Raw genomic sequence first — 26387 nt, 5'->3', positions numbered from 1 at the left:
GGCTTGTCATTACCGTAACTCAGGCAGTGGGTCAGAGCGCTTCTCATACAGGAGGTTTTTTTAGTCCAACAGACAGGCCAACAATTAGTGCAATGACAGCAAGCAGGATCAACAGAGCAAAGGCAATGATAATGTACATCTGCCAAGTGAATAGAAGGCAGTCATTAATTACACACCTTACCCTAAAAATAGGACTGTACTGCAGAACCAACAATGTGAATACAGAAACAGACTCGGCTATAAGTTGCAATATTTATCAGACATTCTATATGAAAAGGGACCGCTGACACTTTAACTACGTAAGTCTACAAACTTGTTCTTTGTTAATTAATTATCTTTTGTAAGTAGACTACTTAATTTGGCGAAAGATACATTCGTTGTCATACAATGCAGGGGCTAATGACCAGAAAAATCCAGTGTGTGACCGTTGGTTAGGAAATGGCACATACCCTGCGGGATTTTTTCTGGTACCTCACTGCTTTTTTAGTCTCTTCTTTTGCACGGCCAATGTATTCAGCAGCATTGGAGACGTTATTTTCAATGTTATTGACCATATCCCCCTGTAGGGTGGGTAAAGGTTAGTACATTCATGTGTTAAGACTGTGTCAATAGTTTATACTGTATTTGTTATTGGGACATTTCTCTAAACCCACATAGTGATGTATTTTTGAGAAGAGACAAATGAGCAACATAAAGTACGGTAACATACAGTACATTGACAGACATGTTACAGGGATAACAGGACAGAGTGCTAGAGGACAATGCCAGACATACTATAGAAACACTACTTTCTACATACTTCACTATTACATAAGACCAAGCAAGGAATTGACATTCAAAAATACCGTAGTTTATGATTAACTAATTATGCTTATGTTGAATCACAATGTTTAAAGCTGTACTATGTAACCTTTCTCTTCTACCCCGGATTTGAAACCAGGTCTCCTGTGCAAATGCTGAAATCTTTACCATTGAGCAACTAGAGCCTGCCTGCTTGTTCAGGGGATAAATTGAATTGACCTTCAGTCCAAAATCTGTGTCAAACCAGGAACGGGATCGCGTCAAAGGTCATGTCTCACCTAGACACAGGATCTACAGTAAATGTCGCAATAGAAGAGCAAGGAGATAAAATATAACTACCCTAATTGTATAAGTTGTATTAAAATGTTCTACCTGCTTTAAAGGTAATATGGTGAAGGAAGCTCTTTTACCCATATCAACATCGCTCTAAGACAGTGGTTCTCAACCTTTTCAGGCCGCGACCCCCAAAATAATCCTAATTTTGAACTGGGGACCCCCACCCTGACAAGCACTAAGAGTTGAGGAATTACATTTTGTATAACGTTGCAAGGCCTTGTAAGCTTTGGCTATTTTCACAATTTCTCCCTCTAATATTTGACAATTTGGCCAATGTTTAATTTGTCATTTTAGAGGTATTAGAAAGTCCTTAAATTGTCACTTTAGAAATGTGTAGATACCCTCTGTCTAAACACTTAAACTTCATGTTGGTTTGTTTACTGTTGAGTGAGAAAACAATGTTTCACATTAAGTTAATCATCTGGGGAACCCCCACAAAATAATTTGGAGACCCCCCTGGGGGTCCCGATCCACAGGTTGAGAACCACTGCTCTAAGAGATAACCAGTGGTGTAAAGTAACTAAGTACTCTTACTTAAGTACTGTACTTAAGTACAATTTTGAGGTATCTGTACTTTACTTGAGTACTTCCAATTTCTAATACTTTTACTTCTACTCCACTACATCTCGGATCCAAATATTGTACTTTTACTTCGCTACATTTTTTGAAAACCTTAGCTACTAGTTACTTTGCAGTTATACATTATAATATAAAAAAAAAACATATATTAACCACTTTAGCCTTATTTTATCCCTTGGCTATTTGAAAATAGCCGATCTACAAGCTCACAACGCGTCGCGATGCGACGCGTTGTGAGCTTGTAAATCTGCTATTTTCAAACATTTTGTACTTTTACTTTTACTTACTTTAAGTACATTTTGATGCCAATACTTTCATACTTTTACTCAAGTACATTTTGAATTCAGGACTTTTACTTGTAATGGAGTAGTTCTATATTGCTGTATTGATACTTTTACTTAAGTATAAAATGTGAGTACTTTTTACAACACTGGAGATAACCATTACCTGAGTCTCTACCAGCAGGGCCATATCCATGAACATAGCATGGAGTTCTCTAATGCTGGACTCCAAGCGAATGATGTCCTGGTGCCGGGACTCAATCTCATTCAATGCCTGCCGTGTGATCTGAGAATCAGAGATGATCTGAAGAGAGAAAAAAAAGACAGAATGTGCAATATTTATTGGATTTCATATTCATAATCAGAATAATCTGTAGTGTTTATTTGTGACTAACTAGTACCAGTAAGACTCCCTAATCAGGAGATAAGCGACCGTAAGGTTGCATACACAAACTTTAGAAGGCAATGGGACAGATCCATGTTGATGACAAGACTTGTCATGGATCGGGGCAACGGGGGCGAGATATGAGTAGGGGAAAAGTGTGACGTGTGATGTGTGACTGACAGACAGACTGACTGACAGCGGGTGGAGGTTTTGAAAGTAACTGCGACCTGACGGTCGCAACAAGAAGTGGAATGGCCTTTTGTGTGGTCCACATTTTGAAATCAATGTGTCTTGTCCACATCATGGAATCAGACACAGTGAAGCCAAAACTCAGGTAAAAAAGAAATCCAGGCAGGTGATTCTGTAGTTCTAAATGATTTAATCATTTGCTGCGTGGCCAATACAAATGTATTCTTGTAGGCTACTTCCAGTTCCAACCATACTCACTGTGAGGTTATTTCACACATCCCCACTAGATGGAGCTAGTTGTTCACCTTTGAATAGTGAATGAGAAGAACATGCCCCCACCACACAATGAAATCTAATTGTTTGTTTGTTTGTTTGTTTGTTTGTTTGTTTGTTTGTTTGTTTGTTTGATTGATTGATTGATTGATTGATTGATTGATTGATTGATTGAAGAATTTATTAGAGGTTTGCATAGGATAAAAGTACAGTTTAATGACAGTACAAGTCACTGGTACAAGGTCAACTAAAAGAAGATCCTAGTAAGCTTTTCGGCTTATTTACACAGGAACAACAGTATGTATCGTATCTCAAATAACATTGAAAGACAGACGGATAGAACACAGTACTTTGTCATAAAATATTAAATAACAAGGGAAATAGAAATAATAGTAATAGAGAAATATTTACAATGGAGAAGGGGAGGTATAATCACTATAATCACTAAACGATAGATAGCAGTAAATTATTTTCATCTTTTCTTTTCTCTAATCTCAAACATGAGTTGTCCTTTAAGAACCTTACGTCCGATACGAAGATTGATGGGTTGCCACTTTCCAGCATATCCTCCAGCTCTTCGTTGGTGGTCAGTCTTCCAGCTGAAATGAAAATGAATAGCCATAAATACAAAAGCTAAATCAAAGAGACGATAGCACCACAAGAAGTAAATGGTAAATGGTAAATGGTGCATTTATATAGCGCTTTTAATCCAAAGCGCTTTACATAGATTGTGCATTACATTCACCCATTCACACACACATTCATACACCGGTGGCGGAGGAAGCCATGCAAGGCACCAACCTACTCACCGGAGGCAATTAGGGGTTCAGAGTCTTGCCCAAGGACCCTTCGACATTAACTCAGGGGGAGCCCGGATTCGAACTGGGAACCCTTCGGGATTTATACCCTTCGTGCTCTAATACCAGTTTCTCTACCCCTGAGCTATGCCGCCCCAGAAGTGGATCATACACAATTTCCGGGTCATATTGTATTTGTGAGACAACATATCGAGGCAGTGTCATGGTGGTGTCATATATGCATCACTGACTCTGCTGAAGATTCTGTACGTGTTACTTTCCAAAGGGTTACAGCCTGGAGTTAAAGTTACTTGATAAATCTTCAAAATAATTCCCAAAAAGACACTAATTGACACAACTCACATTAAATACCATTGAATAAGACATGATCACCTGTGTTAAATAACAGACTCTAGTTTTCTTGTCAACTGTTTTTGTTTGTGTGACTAATATTAGATTACTTAGTGTTGAGGATAAAATGGCAACTAGAGAAACAGCTGGTGAAATTATAAAATCACACCCGTGTGAACTGAGAGGTGGTTGTGGAGGCTGCGCAACAGCAAAACAAATATAAATATAATAATAAAAATAATAATAAAAAAGATTTAAAAAAGATTAAAAACAAATATAAAAAAAAATAATAATAATAATATGGGGGGGGGGGGGGGGGGGGTGCTTGTGTGTGTGACCCCCCCCCCCCCCCCTCCCTGTGTGTGTGTGTGTGTGTGTGTGTGTGTGTGTGTGTGTGTGTGTGTGTGTGTGTGTGTGTTGCAGTTGATTTTCAGGCTAGAAGCAACAGCACCCTCTTTGGTCAACCAGTGGTACTAGGCTACAGACAGACATACATACATACATACATACATACATACATACATTCATATATACACTGATACACACATGGCCGTGCGTGCGTGCGTGCGTACCTGTGCGTGCATGTGCGTGCGTGTGCGTGCGTGTTTGTTGCAATTGATGCTCAGGCTAGATTCAACATCAGGCTACAGACACATACACGGATACACACTCCTGCAGTCCTGCATACACCTCAGGCTACAGACATACACACACGGCCATTCTAAGGAGCGGCGTCACCACCGCTCAAAAAGAAAATCGGTTCTCCCCCACTGTCATCCCTTTAGTCGTACAACAAACTCCCCCAGGGACACAGGTTTCTGTGCAGCTGACTGTGTCAGAGACAAGGGCATGTCCTCAGAGGGAAACATGCCCAAACAAGACCCTGTTATTACATGCAGAAAGTAGAAAGCAGAAAGTGTAGCGCTAGTTAAGTGATCACCCATAGACTTAACACACACAGACACAGGTACATGGGATCGTGTGACTGGATCAAAGGCGTAGGTGAACTACTGTTACACAGGCCTCGGAGCCCTCTGCCCTCTGCCTGTTGCCTAGGCAACACTAACACAGCTAGGCGTCTCTTGTGTCAGTTCTTCCGTCTGCAAAGTGGGAGAGACTGTCATTAATGCGGACCGTGGGGATTTGTCCTATTTTCGCCATCCACTACAGTCATGTCCCATATGTACATAACATACATGATGCATGTGTGTCGTCGAATTTCTTCTACAGTCAGAAGGATTCACGGAAATGTCACTGGAAATTATTAGATTATCTTGAGTAGCAAACAAAAACAAAAAAAAACTTTCAGCACAAAGACTTCTTAAAAGCGTTATGCTGAATGTCGTTTGCTACCCATGCCAATCTAATAACAAAAGTTCCTGAAGGATATTTCCATGAGTGCTGGTAATCCCTATGCCTGTAAAAGAACTTTGAGACTTCGAGTTGGTAAGAAATTACTGGAAGTAGTTGAGTAGTTCTCGCATTCTCGTACATTGTATAAGCTATTCGCCAAATTGCTACCTCAACCATTTCAAGGGCTTAAGACTACTGGCAAAGGCAAACCCAATTCAAGGCTTGGAGAAGATTTTAAATAACTAGTATCAAAAACGGCCATTGGAGACTAGCCTAGGGAGGTATGTGATAAATATAAATGTTACTTTAGAGTGAATAAAACTCTGACATCCTGAAAGAAATAACTGTTTAAAATCCAATCCTTGCCAGAGACTATTTATCAACAGATTTGGTGTCCAGAGGTGCTGAGTGGAGAACCATAGGTGGGGTATCCTTCCTGGTTTTGGTCCAAATTTGGGTTTTGTGATATGATGAAGTCACTATACATTTATCTCCAGCAATAAAAGTGTAAAAAAAAGGTGACAACATCTTGTTTTGAGTCAGTGCTGTTAAATAAACATTACCCTGATTCCGACACCAGTTTTTAGTTTGGTGTGACAAAAAGAATGCTGGCACTACAGAATCAAAGAGATGGATCAGGGAGAACATTTTTTAAATAAGGATGCTGCCTGTCTGGCGTGTTGTTCTGAAGCAACATTTCATTTGTCACTCACTTATCTCCAGCTGCCTCTGGATCCTCCCTTTGCTTCTTTCCCGAAAGGACACTTGAGTCTCATTGTATTGCGTCATGACCTCCACAAACTTCCTGGATAGCACTGTGTGCTGGTGGAAAGGAGAGCGAACACAATGTTGAGACAGAGGAGGGGTTTCTGCTTCAAAGGCTCTCTCACAATGTACAATCTCATGATTTAATAACCCACAATGCAACACAATGTTGCAATAAATAACGAAGGAACAGCTCCAGTTATACAGACCCCTGTGGCCTACAACACGGCTGGGAATTTCTAAACAGTGGCGAGGCGCTAAATCTTTGGCTGTGGCTGGTGGGTTTAGCATATTGCCAAACATCATTATCCATCTGGCTGAAATATGGGGATGGGGCAGCATTTACCAGCTACATGGGCATTGTGTAAAAAAAATGTTTGCACTTTTTTTTTCTTTCCTGCAACCTAAGCAAAACCAAAAAGAATCCATGAACAACTATATTGTGATGTCGCCTGTTTAAAACCTGGAGAGAGATTGTAGTGTAGGTCTTTTAAAGGCACCTCTGTAATGTACACACATGACAAATGAGCAGTTACATGTAATGTCTTGAGAGAGAGGGCGAGATCATTTAGCGACCTCCAACCGGGTTGCAACCGGGTCGGTAGTTTTCAGCGACCCGGTCGCTAAATCTACCGACCGGGTCGCTAAATCACCGACTGGGCCGCTAAATCTACCGATCGGGTCGCTAAATCACCGACCTGGCCCGGTCGGTGATTTTGCAGCCCGGTTGGTAGATTTAGCGACCCGGTCGGTAGATCTAGCGACCTGGTTGGTGATTTTGCAGCCCGGTTGGTAGATTTAGCGACCCGGTCGGTAGATTTAGCGACCCGGTCGGTGAAAACTACCGACCAGGTTGCGACCAGGTTGGAGGTAAATGCTAAATGATCTCGCTCCTACTGGGTCTTGACTTGCATTGCGTTTTGAACTTGTTCTTTGACAATGTATCTAAGCTATCAAATAACGTATCTTCTGCAAAGCAAAAGAAATGTAAGAACACAATATCCCTTGTTTCACTACTGCTACCTAAAATCTGTGACAAAACGCAGAATCATGGCTAGTGTCCTGACCTGAGTTTTCTGGATTCGGAAGTCAACTGAGGTTCTGTTAGCCATGTCATCCATGGGCAAGCTTTGTTCCATAGCTTTAAGGAGAACACAAACATCATTTTATATACAGTATAAAAAGAAAACTGAGAAATTACGCTATGGTTAAACTTACATTTTAACTTAGCTCGCACAATGTTGGCAGTGCCTTTGATGTTGTTAGTTAATGTGTTGAGTTCATCCTTTGTTCCTAGATTTGAGAGGGGGAAAAAACAAGACAAAATAAATACCGGTAGTTGTTTGAAATATGTTTTCCCTTTGAAGAGACATTGTATGCATGTATTCAATGCAGCTCTCCTTAATGTAAATATTGGAAAAGATATTCATCTTTTCATGTAACTTGGCAACTGCCCAGTGGCAATATTTCCCCAATGCAAAAAACAAAACGCAGGCCTGCTCCGTTCCCCATGGTGACCAGTGCAACATCACGGATGCTTTAAAAATCATGAAGCACACAGGGGTGTCGCACCAAATTGTGGGCCCTGGGAACATGGATTCACTGCGGGCCTCCCATGAATGGGAGCAGCGCGGCACTCGGTCTTGGGCCCTAGTAACTCAGTCCCACTTTTCCCCCCTTGTGTGACGCCCCTGCAAGCACATGTGTCTGGTTCACACTTCCTGTAACATTTGACAAATGAATGGGTTCAACTGAAGGGTCTCTGAAGGGTCTTTGTCTATGGCAGGTTCTCAGGCCTCCATACTGGATCAGTTGTGACTCCCAAACAAGGCCAGTGATTGATTCTTACAGCTGAAACAACAACCCTCCTCAAGCTTGATTCTAAACAAGCAGAGTAACCACTGGCCAGCATCTAAAAAAATACTGCCCCCCTTCTCCCCCACATCTCTGAATTAACCTACTTTTTATTGTAGGATTTCAATGCTGCTATCAGATAGGTACAATAGATATTGAGTTATTGTGATCTATGCTGTCATAACTGGTATAACATTAGGGATGAAGTGTAGATTGACAGGAAACAGGGAGAGAGAGAGACGGGGGAGTGACATGCAGCGAAGGTTTCGAGCCTATGTGGAATGCGCCTGGACCACTAGGCCAGCGGGTGCCCGGTTATGAGTGATTTTCACTATTTGATAAACACTGCTATGATCTTGAGAGATAATGTCATCAGAATTCCAATCGACTCCCCTGTTACGTAATGGATCTGTGAGTGAGTGACGACATGTCAGTCACCCTGGATGCTTGTAGGTAGTTAGGCATGTAGGTAGGTAGGTAGGTAGGTACAGTAGGTAGGTAGGTACCGGTAGGTAGGTAGGTAGGTAGGTATAGTGTAGGTAGGTAGGTAGGTAGGTAGGTAGGTACAGTAGGTAGGTAGGTAGGCATGTAGGTAGGTAGGTAGGTAGTAGGTAGGTGGGTAGGTACGTAGGTATAGGTAGGTAGTAGGTAGGTGGGTAGGTACGTAGGTAGGTAGGTATAGTGTAGGTATAGTGTAGGTACGTAGGTAGGTAGGTATAGTGTAGGTATAGTGTAGGTAGGTAGGTATGTAGGTAGGTACTAGGTAGGTAGGTAGGTAGGTAGGTAGTAGGTAGGTGGGTAGGTACGTAGTAGGGGTGTAACGATACATTTTAATAGCGATTCGATACATATCACGATACATGGTTGACGATACGATACATGGACGATATTGGTTCATTCATGGCGATACGATACGATTCGATTCAATGATTTAAAATCGATATAGTAACTATTTAGCAAAGACATTAAATCTGTGTGAAAGGTGTGGATAGTGCAGGTTTTAAGGGAAACATGCATTATTATGGATATAAATAAGTAAACTCAGTGATTATCTGCCAAATACATGGACATTGTATATTGACAAACCTGCGCCTTGACATGAACCCAGAGATTACACACATTTATCCATAGACCCAGTGCAGCTATATGGAAAGGAAACGTAATTTAACCCCTCCTTTTAAATGTTTCTTCTTAAAAATGCAAAATACAATGCACAAGTGGGTAGTATCGATACAATCGATTCTTTGCACTTCCGATTCGATACGATACAAAATAAAACGATACGATTCGATTTTAGCTGTTTTCATTTCGATATACTTCGATTTTTTAAGTTAAAAACGATATTTCGATACAGTTACTATATCGTTACACCCCTAGTACGTAGGTATAGGTAGGTAGTAGGTAGGTAGGTAGGTACCAGTAGGTAGGTAGGTATAGTGTAGGTAGGTAGGTAGGTACTGTATGTAGGTAGGTAGGTATAGTGTAGGTATAGTGTAGGTAGGTAGGTAGGTATGTAGGTAGGTACTAGGTAGGTAGGTAGGTAGGTATGTAGGTAGGTACAGTAGGTATGTAGGTAGGTAGTAGGTAGGTGGGTAGGTACGTAGGTATAGGTAGGTAGTAGGTAGGTGGGTAGGTACGTAGGTAGGTAGGTATAGTGTAGGTATAGTGTAGGTATGTAGGTAGGTACTAGGTAGGTAGGTAGGTAGGTAGGTAGGTAGGTATAGTGTAGGTAGGTATAGTGTAGGTAGGTAGGTAGGTAGGTAGGTAGGTAGGTAGGTAGGTAGGTATGTAGGTAGGTAGGTATAGTGTAGGTAGGTAGGTAGGTATGTAGGTAGGTACTAGGTAGGTAGGTAGGTAGGTAGGTAGGTAGATAGGTAGGTAGGTAGGCCAGTGGTGATGCCAGTGGTGAGCGCACCTCATGGCGTGCTCTGTTGGAGCAGGACATACATGGCCTACTCTACTTGTTCACATGACGCAAGTTGGCACTCGACAGTAGCCTGATTTCAGACTCTGCGCTGGAGCTTGCAGTCCACTCAGAGAGCGGGCGGGTCTATTGGCTGGAGCCAGGCAAACTCGACAGAGTGCAGTTCTAGTTATTTATGTTGCTGGGTGCGAATGGGCTTCTTGATGGTAGAAAACTTACTGTCATCCGGATTGGGTGCTGACAGGATCATGCTATGGACCTTCCTCACCTCTTCCACCTGGTAGGAGATCCTATCAATGAGCCCCCTGACTTCATCCACCTAAACCGTTCAAACAGGAAACAAACCATCACTATAGATGGATAGATGGATGATTGCATACATGTCATTTACTAGCCATGGAATAAATACTCACTTTTCTGAAAAAACACTCCATGAAGTCCACTGTGACCGAGACATCATCCTCGAACGGGTTTGTGCTGTTCTGTTGCAAGAACGGGTTTGTACTGTTCTGTTCAAGTGAAATGTATGGGGAATACGCATGAGATGTTTTGTGGTTTGAAGTAGAACACAACAACAACAACAACAACAACAACAACAACACATACTGTAGGTCTATACCCAGTGGTGGAAAGTAAAGTAGGATTCAAGGATTCTAATATTGCATTTTTACTCCACTACATTTATTTGAACACTAATTCGTAGATGTTTTTATTATTATTACAAAACATACATTAGCCACTTCAGGCAGAGCCTTATTAGCCTATATCAATTTTGGTCATTTGAAAATGAGAGCTTATTGTATTTTTAAGCCTATACATTTTATAGGCTATTTGAAAGCTTGTGAAATGGGACATTCTGCATAATGAGTAGGTGCAACAGGCCAGGATGTTATTGAGTTTGAAGTCCATCAAATTCGTTTTCATTTAACAGCATCGATACTTTTAGATATCTTATTATTATTAATAATAATATTATTTTACTGTTTTCATAACTGTCATCAATAACAACAACAACAACAACACATAGGCCTAATATGTAGACCAATCATGCGCTTATCCAATCGATTAGTCGTACTTACAGCTGCAGTTAATTCTCCAAATCGATCCTTCATCACAGCGTCTTTATGCTTATTATCTTACACCCGTTGGGTCATTCTGAACACCACACAACGCATGATGGATGATTTAACAATAGTTGGATAGTTCGCTATAAGCTATAAGCACAAGAGGGTTAGCTTGACAAACATCTTAGGAGCTCGACAGGAGAAACATGCGTTATTGCTTTCCTTTCTAGAATATTACTTTTGAAGTAGGCCTAGTTGAAATAGTCTACTAGCCTACTGTTTAAATAACGAGGGGCTCCATAAAAAGCGGATGGATGGAGCCATGGAGGTTTCGTATTATCTACGGAATATTCTATTTCCAAGGTATTCCCTACAAACAGTATCTAGGTTCCATAATAGATCCAACAACACAAACCGCTTGGGGAACGCCTCTCTGGGATGCGCGCATGCAGGCACGATCTGAGCCCAGTCTATGGGTCTGTCTGTGGCTGAGCCTGTGCGACAGTGCGCGCATGTAGAAACAAGTCAGAATCTCAATCATAAATTGATCTTGTTAACTCTCTTTTGTTTTCGAGCGCACATCACACGATATAAAACTAACTTGTGCGACAGTCAGTTACACGAGAAGGGTGGCTGATCAGTGATCAATAAATGATGAGCAGCTCAAACATATAAAGGCCACACAAAGAATTGGCCACACAGTGGCGCTGTTTACTTTCATTTAAAGTTGACAATGACGGCACTTGGAGAAACGTTGCTCAAATAGAGCTATCGCATACGGGACGACGATTGACGGGCACGCGCAGGGATGCGGATAGGCCTAGCCTATAGCCATAGATTCTTAAATCCATGCATGATTCCATCTAATCTTCATTCGAGTGATCATCAGTGGCGGAAAAAGTGGCTACTCAAATATTTTATGTAAGTAAAAATATCAAAACTGCAAGGGTTAGTCCAGAATTTGAAATGTACTTGAGTAAAAGTACAAAAAAAAAGGATTGGTATCAAAATGTAGGTTACTTAAAGCACCAAAAGTACAAAATGTTTGAAAATGGGTAGGCTATGTTTTATACTAATATTATAATTCTCTGCAAAGGAGATAATTATCTGCAAAGGAACTAGTAACTAAAGTTGTAACAATGTCAAATAAATGTAGTATTTACGTATGAACAGTATACCACTGTTCATGTCATAGGCCTATTGCTATTTCATACCGTTTTGGTCATATTCTGCAGTGGCTGGCTCTGGCTGCTCTCATATCTGCGCTGCGCAATCTCCAATTACGCACCCTTTACGCACCCATTGAACGCTCCTCCTCAGATGATCCAAAGATGACATCACGTAGGTCTACAACCCAATACGTCTCCGCGGAGAATTTCTCCACTCGTTGCAAATTCAAGACTCACTCACAGAGTCTGTGAGTGAGCTGTTGCAAATTAGATGGTGGCAGGCATTTTGGGTCATACCATCTGAGCCTCTGTAAGTGCTTGCAGTGCAAATGGTATGGTCCAGGTGCATTCAGGGATGTATCAGATATGATACAACAGGGTTTTGTACCAATTATTGGTTACACTGACACCACATTGCATAATTTAAACGGTGTATCATATATGATACATACGGCGAACATTTTATTTGGCAAAAAGGTACAATAGCCTTTCAATAAAAGACAAGAACAGACAAGCTACACAAGAGAAACATGAAATGAAACATTTCTAAAAGGGAACACATGAAACGAAACAGTTCAGTGCCGAGGGAAGTAGGGGTGCTGGGGGTGCGGCCGCACCCCCTCCCCCACGTCCCACCGCACCCCCCACCGCACCCCCTAAAGGGGGGTTGGGGGAAAAATATTGCCGATCGGCAAGTAGAGGCTCTGACATCAGTGGCGTGAAGTAGGAGCTATTGGCTACTTCTATTTCCAGTACAATTTCAAAATAAACATGTGTTGAATGATCGATTGTATAGACAAAAAAAAAAAGAAAGGCTCTTGTTTTGAAATGTGCTTCTGGGCACTGTTTAGACAGGAAATGGCTTTCAAAGGACTTCCCTTTTAACTTGTCTAAGCGTCTGTCTCTCCGTGCGTAACATATGCGTCGTGGACTCGGGTGAATTATAACAATACGGGCATAAAAGGAATATACAGAACACCAAGACAACACAACCTAGGCTATAAAGGCATTAAACATCGCCCTCTGCTAGCCCTGGCGTCCTCACTGGTGAGTCGTGGCTAAAGACTTGTAATGATGAATGCTATGTTATGCTGCTGTGCTGCCTGGCTAGGCTAATGTTTGGGCTAGCTAGTGGCTAATGGCTATGGTGTACCAGAAGTTGACCAGCTGTTTCCTAACACTGGGGTCTGGACCGATGCGGCGGACAATATAGCATCTAATAATATCCTGCTGGCTGCAATCAGATCAGTGGCATATGGCCACTGTGTGCGCATTTTTTATATGTCTCCGCACTGTCCACAGCCCGTTTGGAGAGGCAAAGGGAAAGTTTAGTGTGCAGTTCCCAATTGTGTTACATTTAGCTAAAAAATAAACCGCGGAAACCCGAATAAAACATGCAAAAAAGGTTATAAAACACAATTAAAATCCGCAAATAACCGCAATTTTTCGCGCGTGCGTGACCCGGGGATCGGGTCACGCACGCGCGCGACACGATCGACAGCCCCTCCTGCCTCATATTAGTTCCCGCGGCTATGAAACAGTTGTATTTCTTTTTAACAGTCTGTTTTCTTCTTATAACCGATTGTGATGGCTGGGACCACAGCCACACATTCAGACAAGACTCATATTCACATTTGCATTATATTGTACCCCTTTGTATTGGCAGGTGTACTAAAATACATTTTTCTCTTTGTGCAGTGTGTTCCTGAGCATGGGGGTGGAGCCAGGATGGACCAGGCCCAGGCACTTGATTGAGAGGGGGGGATGGGCATTAGTTTGGTTCTGTCTAGTTATTGTTAAGTTCTGTCCTCCCCTGTGTCTAGTTATTGGTTTGGTCCACCCCTATATAAGTCCCCTCATGTCTCAGTAGGTCAGTTCTGTTAGTGGAGTTCATTTCCTGTTTTGTGGCACTGCACGTTATTTTCGTTTACAGTTATGTTTAGTTGACCTCTTAAAGGGCCCTATAACTTTTGTTTGAATCTTTTGTTGATTATTTGTTATTTTTGGAAATTAAAACAAACTTCGAGTTTGAAAACCTGTGTTTGTCCTGCTTTGACTGCTCGGTCCCTCACACCGATGTATTCATTTGTTTATACTAAGTCGGTTTATCTTAACCACGCTCGAATAAAACATGTGCTTTGTGCTTAAAAGGCCATTAACTAAATGAAATGTGATTGGCAAGAGAAAAATTACTCAAAACAAAACATACAATGTCCCTAATGACAGGATGGATCTCAATCATAAGATGTACATGCAATAAGACTAATCTTCAAGACCACAAGGTTCAGCACAGGAACACCATAGCATGAAATATTAAAGAAACCTCACAAACACAGCAAGTGTGTAGACCACACAATTCTCTTTGCAAAAAGTTCTTAGTTGTATTAATAAAGGGAAATGTAAACTTCTTGTAAATGCAGGCATGCAAGTTTCAAGTGTTACAAACCAAAAACTATGCACATGTCCTCCCTGTCATCTACCATGTCCACCCTGTCATGAACCATGTCCACCCTGTCATGATGTCCATTATCCTAAGAAAGACATTTTATTTATTTATTTGGTTGAATGTTACACAAAAGAATGATGGCTGAAAGCCAAATAATTTGATTTAGCTTACTGTACCTCATAATGATAACAAAATGTGTCTAGAACATAGTGGATATTGCACCAATATCAGCTGTACAATGATAACATTATATTGCATACAGCAAAATAAGCTATCAATATATATCAAATTTATAACTTATGATTATTCAAATCACCAAAGTAGTGGATAATGAACTTTAGTAGGAATGAGCACAATTCCAAATGCCACCATGATTATGTTGAGGTTGAGGTAAATGCAGAGCCCTGTCTGCGCCTGTTGTATCATATCTGATACATCCCAGCTGGACCATACCATTTGCACTGCAAGCACTTACAGAGGCTCAGATGGTATGACCCAAAATGCAGAGTCCTGTGCCTGTTGTATCATGGCAGATGGTATGACCCAAAATGCCAAAATGCAGAGTCCTGTGCCTGTTGTATCAAATATGATACATACGTTATACGTTTCGGTAAACAACAGTTCATTCAAGTTATGCAACCCTTATTTCGAAATATTAGGACAGATATACAAGGAAAACCTACCAGAAAATCCTCCAAAGCAATGTTTGGCCTGTGCAGTCAGCTGTTGCAAATTAGATGGTGGCAGGCATTTTGGGTCATACCATCTGAGCCTCTGTAAGTGCTTGCAGTGCAAATGGTATGGTCCAGGTGCATTCAGGGATGTATCAGATATGATACAACAGGGTTTTGTACCAATTATTGGTTACACTGACACCACATTGCATAATTTAAACGGTGTATCATATATGATACATACGGTGAACATTTTATTTGGCAAAAAGGTACAATAGCCTTTCAATAAAAGACAAGAACAGACAAGCTACACAAGAGAAACATGAAATGAAACATTTCTAAAAGGGAACACATGAAACGAAACAGTTGTATTTCTTTTAAACAGTCTGTTTTCTTCTTATAACCGATTGTGATGGCTGGGACCACAGCCACACATTCAGACAAGACTCATATTCACATTTGCATTATATTGTACCCCTTTGTATTGGCAGGTGTACTAAAATACATTTTTTCTCTTTGTGCAGTGTGTTCCTGAGCATGGGGGTGGAGCCAGGATGGACCAGGCCAAGGCACTTGATTGAGAGGGGGGGATGGGCATTAGTTTGGTTCTGTCTAGTTATTGTTAAGTTCTGTCCTCCCCTGTGTCTAGTTATTGGTTTGGTCCACCCCTATATAAGTCCCCTCATGTCTCAGTAGGTCAGTTCTGTTAGTGGAGTTCATTTCCTGTTTTGTGGCACTGCACGTTATTTTCGTTTACAGTTATGTTTAGTTGACCTCTTAAAGGGCCCTATAACTTTTGTTTGAATCTTTTGTTGATTATTTGTTATTTTTGGAAATTAAAACAAACTTCGAGTTTGAAAACCTGTGTTTGTCCTGCTTTGACTGCTCGGTCCCTCACACCGATGTATTCATTTGGTTTATACTAAGTCGGTTTATCTTAACCACGCTCGAATAAAACATGTGCTTTGTGCTTAAAAGGCCATTAACTAAATGAAATGTGATTGGCAAGAGAAAAATTACTCAAAACAAAACATACAATGTCCCTAATGACAGGATGGATCTCAATCATAAGATGTACATGCAATAAGACTAATCTTCAAGACCACAAGGTTCAGCACAGGAACACCATAGCATGAAATATTAAAGAAACCTCACAAACACAGCAAGTGTGTAGACCACACAATTCTCTTTGCAAAAAGTTCTTAGTTGTATTAATAAAGGGAAATGTAAACTTCTTGTAAATGCAGGCATGCAAGTTTCAAGTGTTACAAACCAAAAACTATGCACATGTCCTCCCTGTCATCTACCATGTCCACCCTGTCATGAACCATGTCCACCCTGTCATGATGTCCATTATCCTAAGAAAGACATTTTATTTATTTATTTATTTATTTGGTTGAATGTTACACAAAAAAATGATGGCTGAAAGCCAAATAATTTGATTTAGCTTACTGTACCTCACAATGATAACAAAATGTGTCTAGAACATAGAGGATATTGCACCAATATCAGCTGTACAATTATAACATTATATTGCATACAGCAAAATAAGCTATCAATATATATCAAATTTATAACTAATGATTATTCAAATCACCAAAGTAGTGGATAATGAACTTTAGTAGGAATGAGCACAATTCCAAATGCCACCATGATTATGTTGAGGTTGAGGTAAATGCAGAGCCCTGTCTGTGCCTGTTGTATCATATCTGATACATCCCAGCTGGACCATACCATTTGCACTGCAAGCACTTACAGAGGCTCAGATGGTATGACCCAAAATGCAGAGTCCTGTGCCTGTTGTATCATGGCAGATGGTATGACCCAAAATGCCAAAATGCAGAGTCCTGTGCCTGTTGTATCAAATATGATACATACGTTATACGTTTCGGTAAACAACAGTTCATTCAAGTTATGCAACCCTTATTTCGAAATATTAGGACAGATATACAAGGAAAACCTACCAGAAAATCCTCCAAAGCAAAATGTTTGGCCTGCGCAGTCAGCTGTTGCAAATTAGATGGTGGCAGGCATTTTGGGTCATACCATATGAGCCTCTGTAAGTGCTTGCAGTGCAAATGGTATGGTCCAGGTGCATTCAGGGATGTATCAGATATGATACAACAGGGTTTTGTACCAATTATTGGTTACACTGACACCACATTGCATAATTTAAACGGTGTATCATATATGATCCTCATATATGATACATACATACGGATACATACGGCGAACATTTTATTTGGCAAAAAGGTACAATAGCCTTTCAATAAAAGACAAGAACAGACAAGCTACACAAGAGAAACATGAAATGAAACATTTCTAAAAGGGAACACATGAAACGAAACAGTTGTATTTCTTTTTAACAGTCTGTTTTCTTCTTATAACCGATTGTGATGGCTGGGACCACAGCCACACATTCAGACAAGACTCATATTCACATTTGCATTATATTGTACCCCTTTGTATTGGCAGGTGTACTAAAATACATTTTTCTCTTTGTGCAGTGTGTTCCTGAGCATGGGGGTGGAGCCAGGATGGACCAGGCCAAGGCACTTGATTGAGAGGGGGGGATGGGCATTAGTTTGGTTCTGTCTAGTTATTGTTAAGTTCTGTCCTCCCCTGTGTCTAGTTATTGGTTTGGTCCACCCCTATATAAGTCCCCTCATGTCTCAGTAGGTCAGTTCTGTTAGTGGAGTTCATTTCCTGTTTTGTGGCACTGCACGTTATTTTCGTTTACAGTTATGTTTAGTTGACCTCTTAAAGGGCCCTATAACTTTTGTTTGAATCTTTTGTTGATTATTTGTTATTTTTGGAAATTAAAACAAACTTCGAGTTTGAAAACCTGTGTTTGTCCTGCTTTGACTGCTCGGTCCCTCACACCGATGTATTCATTTGGTTTATACTAAGTCGGTTTATCTTAACCACGCTCGAATAAAACATGTGCTTTGTGCTTAAAAGGCCATTAACTAAATGAAATGTGATTGGCAAGAGAAAAATTACTCAAAACAAAACATACAATGTCCCTAATGACAGGATGGATCTCAATCATAAGATGTACATGCAATAAGACTAATCTTCAAGACCACAAGGTTCAGCACAGGAACACCATAGCATGAAATATTAAAGAAACCTCACAAACACAGCAAGTGTGTAGACCACACAATTCTCTTTGCAAAAAGTTCTTAGTTGTATTAATAAAGGGAAATGTAAACTTCTTGTAAATGCAGGCATGCAAGTTTCAAGTGTTACAAACCAAAAACTATGCACATGTCCTCCCTGTCATCTACCATGTCCACCCTGTCATGAACCATGTCCACCCTGTCATGATGTCCATTATCCTAAGAAAGACATTTTATTTATTTATTTATTTATTTGGTTGAATGTTACACAAAAAAATGATGGCTGAAAGCCAAATAATTTGATTTAGCTTACTGTACCTCACAATGATAACAAAATGTGTCTAGAACATAGTGGATATTGCACCAATATCAGCTGTACAATGATAACATTATATTGCATACAGCAAAATAAGCTATCAATATATATCAAATTTATAACTTATGATTATTCAAATCACCAAAGTAGTGGATAATGAACTTTAGTAGGAATGAGCACAATTCCAAATGCCACCATGATTATGTTGAGGTTGAGGTAAATGCAGAGCCCTGTCTGTGCCTGTTGTATCATATCTGATACATCCCAGCTGGACCATACCATTTGCACTGCAAGCACTTACAGAGGCTCAGATGGTATGACCCAAAATGCAGAGTCCTGTGCCTGTTGTATCATGGCAGATGGTATGACCCAAAATGCCAAAATGCAGAGTCCTGTGCCTGTTGTATCAAATATGATACATACGTTATACGTTTCGGTAAACAACAGTTCATTCAAGTTATGCAACCCTTATTTCGAAATATTAGGACAGATATACAAGGAAAACCTACCAGAAAATCCTCCAAAGCAAAATGTTTGGCCTGTGCAGTCAGCTGTTGCAAATTAGATGGTGGCAGGCATTTTGGGTCATACCATCTGAGCCTCTGTAAGTGCTTGCAGTGCAAATGGTATGGTCCAGGTGCATTCAGGGATGTATCAGATATGATACAACAGTCTGTTTTCTTCTTATAACCGATTGTGATGGCTGGGACCACAGCCACACATTCAGACAAGACTCATATTCACATTTGCATTATATTGTACCCCTTTGTATTGGCAGGTGTACTAAAATACATTTTTCTCTTTGTGCAGTGTGTTCCTGAGCATGGGGGTGGAGCCAGGATGGACCAGGCCAAGGCACTTGATTGAGAGGGGGGGGATGGGCATTAGTTTGGTTCTGTCTAGTTGTTAAGTTCTGTCCTCCCCTGTGTCTAGTTAATGGTTTGGTCCACCCCTATATAAGTCCCCTCATGTCTCAGTAGGTCAGTTCTGTTAATGGAGTTCATTTCCTGTTTTGTGGCACTGCACATTATTTTCGTTTACAGTTATGTTTAGTTGACCTCTTAAAGGGCCCTATAACTTTTGTTTGAATCTTTTGTTGATTATTTGTTATTTTTGGAAATTAAAACAAACTTCGAGTTTGAAAACCTGTGTTTGTCCTGCTTTGACTGCTCGGTCCCTCACACCGATGTATTCATTTGGTTTATACTAAGTCGGTTTATCTTAACCATGCTCGAATAAAACATGTGCTTTGTGCTTAAAAGGCCATTAACTAAATGAAATGTGATTGGCAAGAGAAAAATTACTCAAAACAAAACATACAATGTCCCTAATGACAGGATGGATCTCAATCATAAGATGTACATGCAATAAGACTAATCTTCAAGACCACAAGGTTCAGCACAGGAATACCATAGCATGAAATATTAAAGAAACCTCACAAACACAGCAAGTGTGTAGACCACACAATTCTCTTTGCAAAAAGTTCTTAGTTGTATTAATAAAGGGAAATGTAAACTTCTTGTAAATGCAGGCATGCAAGTTTCAAGTGTTACAAACCAAAAACTATGCACATGTCCTCCCTGTCATCTACCATGTCCACCCTGTCATGAACCATGTCCACCCTGTCATGATGTCCATTATCCTAAGAAAGACATTTTATTTATTTATTTATTTATTTGGTTGAATGTTACACAAAAAATGATGGCTGAAAGCCAAATAATTTGATTTAGCTTACTGTACCTCACAATGATAACAAAATGTGTCTAGAACATAGTGGATATTGCACCAATATCAGCTGTACAATGATAACATTATATTGCATACAGCAAAATAAGCTATCAATATATATCACATTTATAACTTATGATTATTCAAATCACCAAAGTAGTGGATAATGAACTTTAGTAGGAATGCACAATTCCAAATGCCACCATGATTATGTTGAGGTTGAGGTAAATGCAGAGCCCTGTCTGTGCCTGTTGTATCATATCTGATACATCCCAGCTGGACCATACCATTTGCACTGCAAGCACTTACAGAGGCTCAGATGGTATGACCCAAAATGCAGAGTCCTGTGCCTGTTGTATCATGGCAGATGGTATGACCCAAAATGCAGAGTCCTGTGCCTGTTGTATCAAATATGATACATACGTTATACGTTTCGGTAAACAACAGTTCATTCAAGTTATGCAACCCTTATTTCGAAATATTAGGACAGATATACAAGGAAAACCTACCAGAAAATCCTCCAAAGCAATGTTTGGCCTGTGCAGTCAGCTGTTGCAAATTAGATGGTGGCAGGCATTTTGGGTCATACCATCTGAGCCTCTGTAAGTGCTTGCAGTGCAAATGGTATGGTCCAGGTGCATTCAGGGATGTATCAGATATGATACAACAGGGTTTTGTACCAATTATTGGTTACACTGACACCACATTGCATAATTTAAACGGTGTATCATATATGATACATACGGCGAACATTTTATTTGGCAAAAAGGTACAATAGCCTTTCAATAAAAGACAAGAACAGACAAGCTACACAAGAGAAACATGAAATGAAACATTTCTAAAAGGGAACACATGAAACGAAACAGTTGTATTTCTTTTAAACAGTCTGTTTTCTTCTTATAACCGATTGTGATGGCTGGGACCACAGCCACACATTCAGACAAGACTCATATTCACATTTGCATTATATTGTACCCCTTTGTATTGGCAGGTGTACTAAAATACATTTTTCTCTTTGTGCAATGTGTTCCTGAGCATGGGGGTGGAGCCAGGATGGACCAGGCCAAGGCACTTGATTGAGAGGGGGGGATGGGCATTAGTTTGGTTCTGTCTAGTTATTGGTTTGGTCCACCCCTATATAAGTCCCCTCATGTCTCAGTAGGTCAGTTCTGTTAGTGGAGTTCATTTCCTGTTTTGTGGCACTGCACGTTATTTTCGTTTACAGTTATGTTTAGTTGACCTCTTAAAGGGCCCTATAACTTTTGTTTGAATCTTTTGTTGATTATTTGTTATTTTTGGAAATTAAAACAAACTTCGAGTTTGAAAACCTGTGTTTGTCCTGCTTTGACTGCTCGGTCCCTCACACCGATGTATTCATTTGGTTTATACTAAGTCGGTTTATCTTAACCACGCTCGAATAAAACATGTGCTTTGTGCTTAAAATGCCATTAACTAAATGAAATGTGATTGGCAAGAGAAAAATTACTCAAAACAAAACATACAATGTCCCTAATGACAGGATGGATCTCAATCATAAGATGTACATGCAATAAGACTAATCTTCAAGACCACAAGGTTCAGCACAGGAACACCATAGCATGAAATATTAAAGAAACCTCACAAACACAGCAAGTGTGTAGACCACACAATTCTCTTTGCAAAAAGTTCTTAGTTGTATTAATAAAGGGAAATGTAAACTTCTTGTAAATGCAGGCATGCAAGTTTCAAGTGTTACAAACCAAAAACTATGCACATGTCCTCCCTGTCATCTACCATGTCCACCCTGTCATGAACCATGTCCACCCTGTCATGATGTCCATTATCCTAAGAAAGACATTTTATTTATTTATTTATTTATTTGGTTGAATGTTACACAAAAAAAATGATGGCTGAAAGCCAAATAATTTGATTTAGCTTACTGTACCTCACAATGATAACAAAATGTGTCTAGAACATAGTGGATATTGCACCAATATCAGCTGTACAATGATAACATTATATTGCATACAGCAAAATAAGCTATCAATATATATCAAATTTATAACTTATGATTATTCAAATCACCAAAGTAGTGGATAATGAACTTTAGTAGGAATGAGCACAATTCCAAATGCCACCATGATTATGTTGAGGTTGAGGTAAATGCAGAGCCCTGTCTGTGCCTGTTGTATCATATCTGATACATCCCAGCTGGACCATACCATTTGCACTGCAAGCACTTACAGAGGCTCAGATGGTATGACCCAAAATGCAGAGTCCTGTGCCTGTTGTATCATGGCAGATGGTATGACCCAAAATGCCAAAATGCAGAGTCCTGTGCCTGTTGTATCAAATATGATACATACGTTATACGTTTCGGTAAACAACAGTTCATTCAAGTTATGCAACCCTTATTTCGAAATATTAGGACAGATATACAAGGAAAACCTACCAGAAAATCCTCCAAAGCAAAATGTTTGGCCTGTGCAGTCAGCTTATGCAAATTAGATGGTGGCAGGCATTTTGGGTCATACCATCTGAGCCTCTGTAAGTGCTTGCAGTGCAAATGGTATGGTCCAGGTGCATTCAGGGATGTATCAGATATGATACAACAGGGTTTTGTACCAATTATTGGTTACACTGACACCACATTGCATAATTTAAACAGTGTATCATATATGATCCTCATATATGATACATACATACGGATACATACGGCGAACATTTTATTTGGCAAAAAGGTACAATAGCCTTTCAATAAAAGACAAGAACAGACAAGCTACACAAGAGAAACATGAAATGAAACATTTCTAAAAGGGAACACATGAAACGAAACAGTTGTATTTCTTTTTAACAGTCTGTTTTCTTCTTATAACCGATTGTGATGGCTGGGACCACAGCCACACATTCAGACAAGACTCATATTCACATTTGCATTATATTGTACCCCATTGTATTGGCAGGTGTACTAAAATACATTTTTCTCTTTGTGCAGTGTGTTCCTGAGCATGGGGGTGGAGCCAGGATGGACCAGGCCAAGGCACTTGATTGAGAGGGGGGGATGGGCATTAGTTTGGTTCTGTCTAGTTATTGTTAAGTTCTGTCCTCCCCTGTGTCTAGTTATTGGTTTGGTCCACCCCTATATAAGCCCCCTCATGTCTCAGTAGGTCAGTTCTGTTAGTGGAGTTCATTTCCTGTTTTGTGGCACTGCACGTTATTTTCGTTTACAGTTATGTTTAGTTGACCTCTTAAAGGGCCCTATAACTTTTGTTTGAATCTTTTGTTGATTATTTGTTATTTTTGGAAATTAAAACAAACTTCGAGTTTGAAAACCTGTGTTTGTCCTGCTTTGACTGCTCGGTCCCTCACACCGATGTATTCATTTGGTTTATACTAAGTCGGTTTATCTTAACCATGCTCGAATAAAACATGTGCTTTGTGCTTAAAAGGCCATTAACTAAATGAAATGTGATTGGCAAGAGAAAAATTACTCAAAACAAAACATACAATGTCCCTAATGACAGGATGGATCTCAATCATAAGATGTACATGCAATAAGACTAATCTTCAAGACCACAAGGTTCAGCACAGGAACACCATAGCATGAAATATTAAAGAAACCTCACAAACACAGCAAGTGTGTAGACCACACAATTCTCTTTGCAAAAAGTTCTTAGCTGTATTAATAAAGGGAAATGTAAACTTCTTGTAAATGCATGCATGCAAGTTTCAAGTGTTACAAACCAAAAACTATGCACATGTCCTCCCTGTCATCTACCATGTCCACCCTGTCATGAACCATGTCCACCCTGTCATGATGTCCACTATCCTAAGAAAGACATTTTATTTATTTATTTATTTATTTGGTTGAATGTTACACAAAAAAATGATGGCTGAAAGCCAAATAATTTGATTTAGCTTACTGTACGTCACAATGATAACAAAATGTGTCTAGAACATAGTGGATATTGCACCAATATCAGCTGTACAATGATAACATTATATTGTATACAGCAAAATAAGCTATCAATATATATCAAATTTATAACTTATGATTATTCAAATCACCAAAGTAGTGGATAATGAACTTTAGTAGGAATGAGCACAATTCCAAATGCCACCGTGATTATGTTGAGGTTGAGGTAAATGCAGAGCCCTGTCTGTGCCTGTGCCTTCCATTAAATAATTGATTGATACTCCTGAGATCAGATCAGCCAGTTAATAGTCGGGGACCCAGTCACCAAAATGGGAGGGGACATGTGATTTTCTGCCGTACTTTTTATTTCTGTTTTATCTATTAGTTTGGTCATTAAGGTCCACAGAATGAGAGGCCTGCTCTGCTGGAAACATTGCGAAAAAAAGTTATGGCCATTTGTATATTCACTGTCCCATTGACTCCACTAGAAATATTTTAAAAAGGAAAATAAATCTGTTTAAATTAGCATGTGAGGGGTCAAACTGGGGGGTTTTCATGATCCTGAATCCATTGCAAGCATTTGTTTTGCATGAAAAACATTCCTTGGGCTAGATTTCGGCCCCCTGGGCTGCTGAAAGAGGAAATCAAACGCTCGCTTCTCTAGTTCAGCCTCATGGCACAGTGGAAAGAAATAACGCACCTGGCTTTGATATAAACTGATTCAAGGTGTGGGTTATAGTCTCCATATTATTATACCATGGCAACCAGCCAATCACAATCAAGGAATGGAACTAGCCGTTTTAGAATCAAGCCATTTGTGGTACTCACCCTCTCCTCGCTGGTCATGGCGCCTACCGGGCAGGAGACCGGGTCTGGGTCAGATGACTATGGAATCAGATCAGTCTCATAATCCATGAATCCGTATGGCCAGATGTGTAACTTGTGTGCCCAGATTTGTAACTCACACGTTCAGATTCATGTGTGTTTTGTATCTGTGATTTGTATCTGTGTTTTGTGTTTGTGTTTTGTATTTGTGATTTGTATCTGTGATTTTTATCTGTGATTTGTATCTGTAATTTGTATCTGTAATTTGCATTTGTGATTTGTATTAGTATTTGTTATTTGCATCTCTGATTTTTATAGTGTGATTCAAATCCACAAAATACAAATCACAAATACACGTCATATAATGTGCATTTGCATGTTGTCACTATAGTTCATTGAACAACTTATCAGCAAATATCAGGTCAAGGTATAACACATGGACATGAAATCATATTTTCTTCTGCAAAACAAGCCTGTTTTCCTTTGATTAAATCACTGATCTGATACATTTCACAGAAGCTTGTACAACTTAAGCACATGCTTGAAGAAAAAGTCTAATCAACTATCTTTAGGCTATCAATGTTTATAATGATAAACTAACAGTGTCTTAGGAGGTGGAGCATCAGCTTTGGGAACTGGGAGATTCCCAGTTCGATCCCAGGCAGCCGGGCTCCCCCCGAGTTGGTGTTGAAGTGTCCTTGAGCAAGAAACTGAACCCCTGATTGCTTCCGGTGAGCAGGTTGGTTTCTTGCATGGTTTCCTCCGCCATCGGTGTATGAATGTGCTTGAATGGGTGTAACTCACAATCATTGTAAAGCTCCTTGCATAAAGGAGCTATATGAATGCACAGAAGCTCATATCAAACACAGTTACAAATAGCTTTAAATAAAACTGAAGAAACAAGACAGACTCACTCAGGTGGCACAGTGGTAAAGTCTCTGCCCATCACCGTGGAGGTTGTGGGTTCGAATCTATCCTGGTGCAACCGACTTTGTCAGGCGTCTATGAAAACACATTGGAAGGGGGCCGCTTTCCATTCAGACATGCTGCCATTCAGACATTGACTTCTAATTGTCTGAGTGGCGACACTTCTATAGAGGTTAGGTATGGGGGGGATGTCTGAACGGCAGCATGTAACCACATTGGAAGTCGGGCCGGACAGGCTCTATACAAACGGTGTGGTGTTCCTGTAGATCTCTGATGACAACAATTCGGGGAAATCTCGCTTTTTCGACGTGTCAATTGTTCGACGGCCCGCAA

At 40.1% G+C, this 26387-nt stretch overlaps 1 protein-coding gene across 1 annotated transcript; it reads right to left on the bottom strand.

Annotated features, from left to right (window-relative positions):
* Positions 1-43: 43 nt before the first annotated feature.
* On the bottom strand, positions 44-25148 carry LOC308294940 (syntaxin-2-like; the record flags this gene model as incomplete). The annotated part of the gene is made up of 10 exons (XM_080737879.1): positions 44-139; positions 450-560; positions 2164-2301; positions 3370-3443; positions 6059-6167; positions 7178-7251; positions 7329-7403; positions 10108-10207; positions 10302-10397; positions 25131-25148. 10 exons carry the CDS (start codon positions 25146-25148, stop codon positions 44-46), a joined length of 891 nt encoding a protein of 296 aa, XP_080594005.1.
* Between the last annotated feature and the right edge of the window lie 1239 nt (positions 25149-26387).

The sequence above is a fragment of the Nannobrachium achirus genome (assembly GCF_963921795.1).
Source record: "Nannobrachium achirus genome assembly, chromosome: 12".
Lineage (NCBI taxonomy): Eukaryota > Metazoa > Chordata > Actinopteri > Myctophiformes > Myctophidae > Nannobrachium > Nannobrachium achirus.
Note: the sequence above shows the minus strand (reverse complement) of the source record. Positions and strands in the feature narration are given on the sequence as shown.